General features: G+C 40.2%; 1 protein-coding gene and 1 pseudogene across 2 annotated transcripts; one reads left to right on the top strand and one right to left on the bottom strand.

Annotated features, from left to right (window-relative positions):
- Positions 1 to 379: 379 nt before the first annotated feature.
- Positions 380 to 1581, bottom strand: LOC103519236 (annotated as a pseudogene).
- Positions 1582 to 1726: 145 nt separating this feature from the next.
- LOC113471563 (small proline-rich protein 3-like) lies at positions 1727 to 3181 on the top strand. 2 transcript variants are annotated; one of them, XM_026830804.1, is made up of 3 exons: positions 1727 to 1828; positions 1894 to 2050; positions 2194 to 3181. In XM_026830804.1, the coding sequence occupies exons 1-3, from the start codon at positions 1749 to 1751 to the stop codon at positions 2206 to 2208; spliced, it is 252 nt and encodes an 83-aa protein (XP_026686605.1). In that variant the 5' UTR covers positions 1727 to 1748; the 3' UTR covers positions 2209 to 3181. The 2 variants fall into 2 exon arrangements, with proteins under 2 accessions (XP_026686605.1, XP_026686606.1); XM_026830805.1 differs by lacking the exon at positions 2194 to 3181 and having other exon boundaries at positions 1894 to 2187.
- Positions 3182 to 4465: the final 1284 nt, after the last annotated feature.

Genomic DNA, 4465 nt, shown 5'->3' with positions numbered 1-4465 from the left:
CATCGAACCCGGGACCAAAAAACTTCCGACTTGGCCGGGAATCGAACCCGGGCCTCCGGTGTACCCACTTGGAGGTTGCTCATTTTACAAAGTTGACATCTCTGCAAGTCCGCGAAAGGGTGCATTTCTACATACCATGCCCGAATATTATGTTATATTAATGTAATATCTACATTACACCGGAACCAATGTTCCATTTTAACATTCTAATGGTGGATTTCACCAATGACTTAATGAGAGATTTAAGTAATGGAAGAATTTTCTATCATGAAAAAACATTTGTTTGTAATAAATACTATGAAGGAAACATAAAATCTAAAGTAAACTAAATAAAAAGGATTTTTACATCAAAATAAATATAGACCTCTTGATGGTCGAATGAGGTAAGTTTTGATATCCGATAATTTGTAACACGTTCACAGTACCTATAAAGTTTTTATTATTATTATTTTTTTACTGGACCAAAAAGCCGAAAACCTTTGATCATCTTACTTTATATGGGTTCCAGCCAAAACGCTTTACAGGGAAAAACATAGCTTGATGCGAAAACCCATAAAGAAGCTCGGTACCTCGCGTCATTTGACGACAATGCCGTTTTTTTTCGCTTCAAAGTGACAGGATTCTCCCCAAGGAGCTCTTCCACTCAACCACTGGTTTAAGTGAAAATATTTACGAAGAGCACATTGCAAAATTTCTCTCAGGAACAGCCCAATGATCACAGTTTACGATTGTCCCAGGGCAGTGAGAGATTTGTCCATAAATCGTTTCTTCGAGAAGCATAGCCACCACTTGCTAGGCTTTCCATCAGGCGTGTTGAACACTCGCTCACACACTCGTAGTCCTGTCTCCTGACGAACCTGGAAGCAGAAGTACATTAGTGGCCTGTGGAAGCAAGTGTGGACGTCCAAAGCAGAATCTCTATGGTTGAATCTTCTTTGCCTTTTCCCATGTTCAGATGGGGTCAGCGTTTGTCATTGGCCTCTCAATCAGCTTTAGAGTGATCGCTTAGAGGCCAACTGGGTTTGGCTAAAGAAAATTTCCGAGTGGATGCCCTTTGCCCTCAACCTTCGCTATTGATATAGCATAAAGAAATTTGGACTAGTCTACTCCCTGTTTATAGTCCCCTAGCTAGACACTGATCTACTCTTTGGTTGAATCAAAAAAAAGTTGCATAATAAAATACACCTCTACTTACCTGGGTCAGATAGTTCTTCATAAGGTCTGCCTCGTTTTGACTTTGTGGTTTGGCATAGACTGAGTTGAGAGGGAAGCCAGCCTCTCCAGGGAGATCAAATTTGGCCAATGCTAGGGAGTACATTTCATTTTGACCTAAAAATAAAAGAATTAAATTTTGTTTGTTAATTTTATAGTCTTCCTCTGTGTCCTTTTTATTTTTACAAGGGCTTGGTAGCTCAGTGGTTTTGTACCTATGAATACCACTTCTAAAATTCAAAACATTGCTCCTCTATGAATCCAATGCCTTAGCCCTTAGCACCTACATTACTAGGACTCTTTTATAAAGATGTGTAAAGAGTGAGTGAGTTGAGAGAAAGAACTACTCTCTTTCGGTGGACTACTCATGAGTCAGATCCTAGCTCACAATACAATGCCACTGACTACCCCCTCTTACGGAAAATAAAACAGGGTCAATTGTACTTGGCAACTTGGAATTCAATCTGTTCGTTCAACATATGAAAATGACGAAAAACCATGAAATCCCTGAAAACCCTAGCTGTGGTGTTTGGTATATGCCCGACACTAGTTCTTGGCATATGCCCGGCCCTGGTTCTTGGCATATGCCCGGCCCTGGTTCTTGGCATATGCCCGAATCCCTGAAAACCCTAGCTGTGGTGTTTGGTATATGCCCGACACTAGTTCTTGGCATATGCCCGGCCCTGGTTCTTGGCATATGCCCGACCCTGGTTCTTGGTATATGCCCGGCCCTGGTTGTGAGGATAACCCTATGGCCGTTAGCTACACGGTGAAGGTTGATGAGAAATATGGGGCCACCCCGACAGAGCGAGTGCGTCCGGCCCTGCCAAGCGATAAGATCAAATTTGAATGAAATGTTTTCCATCATTTTATAAAGATGTGTAAAGAGTGAGTGAGTTGAGAGAAAGAACTACTCTCTTTCGGTGGACTACTCATGAGTCAGATCCTAACTCACTTACATTACAATACAATGCCGATAAGATCAAATTTGAATGAAATGTTCCATCATTTTATAAAGATGTGTAAAGAGTGAGTGAGTTGAGAGAAAGAACTACTCTCTTTCACTGGACTACTCATGAGGCGATAAGATCAAATTTGAATGAAATGTTCCATCATTTTATAAAGATGTGTAAAGAGTGAGTGAGTTGAGAGAAAGAACTACTCTCTTTCGGTGGACTACTCATGAGTCAGATCCTAGCTCACTTACAATACAATGCCACTGACTACCCCCTCTTACGGAAAATAAAACAGGGTCAATTGTACTTGGCAACTTGGAATTCAATCTGTTCGTTCAACATGTGAAAATGACGAAAAACCATGAAACACACTATTTCGTGTAACATAGGCTGGGCGGCGCTTTCGAACTCTTGACGTTCGCACGCTTGATAAAATCAGATAGACATTATTGAGAACCATATGATTGAAGCGCCACTGTCAGCCTAGTTCTCTTGGAGGGCAGCCCGTCTGCCTTGTAAGCGCTAGGCCTCGGTTAAACATTATCCTATTGCCAAGTGTAATTGACTTTACTCTAGAATTTAAGAATTAGTTTTTAAGTAATATTTCTTTTTCAACTGGCTGTGAATTATTTTTTTCTAATGGCAATGTCTGAGTGCACCCCGTATTCCAAGCAAACTTCGACATAGCCGGGCATCGAACCCGGGACCAAAAAACTTCCGACTTGGCCGGGAATCGAACCCGGGCCTCCGGTGTACCCACTTGGAGGTTGTTCATTTTACAAAGTTGACATCTCTTCAAGTCCGCGAAAGGGTGCATTTCTACATACCATGCCCGAATATTATGTTATATTAATGTAATATCTACATTACACCTGAACCAATGTTCCATTTTAACATTCTAATGGTGGATTTCACCAATGACTTAATGAGAGATTTAAGTAATGGAAGAATTTTCTATCGTGAAAAAAAGTTTTTAATAATCCAAAAACGAGTTTTTAGTGATTCAAAGAGGAGGAGTTTTTAAAAACTAATGTTTGGATCATTAAAAACTTCTTTTTGGACCATTGAAAATTTTCCCATTAGTGAAATCTCTGATTAAGTCATTGGTGAAATCCACCATAACTTTACGACAAATCATGTGTATAGGGTGCCTTTTGTCCCCTTGCATTGGGTAGAGTTGTCCTCTACTTTTGCCTTTAAACTGTTGTTAGAGACACTACAATGACTTCGATTTTATGTATACTACTAACTATACTCTTAAGAATCTGTACAAAGTCTTTTTTTTTTTTTTATACTTTGTAAGACCTCAGGGCTTGCCATTTCCGTAATTAAACTGAGGTTGAAAAAAAAAGAGTGTTTCAACTCGCCATTTTTATTTTTTTAGCAATGAAAAGAACTCGCTAACATTAGACTCATTGGCCTGTGTCTTACGCATCGCCCATCCCGTGGTATGCCTCCATGTCCAGATGGGCGAGAAGAGACACAGCGGGATTGAGTGGCAATCCCTACCCCTAGCTTGCCCTCAGTCCCGAGATTATGCGAAATGGTAAACCATCGGCATAAGTCGTTAATTAGATTTAAGTTTGAAGTTAGTGACTGGTTTAGTCCTTAATTGCCATTGTGATTAAGTCCTATGGCCAAGACCATAAACGTGTTTAAACTTGTCAAGTTTAACTCTTCGAAGCAATCTGGTTGGCGGAAAGATCACCAACCAGATTCCTTAGTCCAAGAACTCTGATTTGGAACCTAAAGTTGAGCAACGGTCGGCGTGGTTCATATTCAGGACGGGTTACCGGTTTCTTGTGGACCGTATATTGCGCCAATCTAAACTTGAATCTGAAGACTAGAATATTTATTTATCTACTAGATTTTTAGTTGTTTCACAAGAGTTCCACTGTAGTAGGTACACTGGGTCTGCAACAATTTGGGATGTTTCATTTTCTTTACTGTGAACAGGTACCCAACAAGCAGGGCTGCATGGAAGAGGCTGACAAGAAACGCCCTATTTAACAGTGGAAAAAGGCAGGACAGGAAGAAGAATGTGACAGCCTTTTTCTGAATGTTATTGAAATATTTTTAAAACTTTTTCTGGTACCAACTAAACCTGCATATTGTCTTTTCACTCATTTAAAAACTGTTTTTGGTTTCTCTAGTTGGCTTTATTGTCAATGGACAATATGTGGAATTGTGGATACGACTCCCCCTGGTTGTCATGGTTGAATCCTTGGGCAACACCAATTGGAAAAGAAATGAATTGAAAAAGCTTCCCAAAGTCAACTCTATCGGCAAACTTTTTG

Source organism: Diaphorina citri, unplaced genomic scaffold (assembly GCF_000475195.1).
Source record: "Diaphorina citri unplaced genomic scaffold, Diaci psyllid genome assembly version 1.1 scaffold2618, whole genome shotgun sequence".
In the NCBI taxonomy this organism is placed as follows: Eukaryota; Metazoa; Arthropoda; class Insecta; order Hemiptera; family Psyllidae; genus Diaphorina; species Diaphorina citri.
Note: the sequence above shows the minus strand (reverse complement) of the source record. Positions and strands in the feature narration are given on the sequence as shown.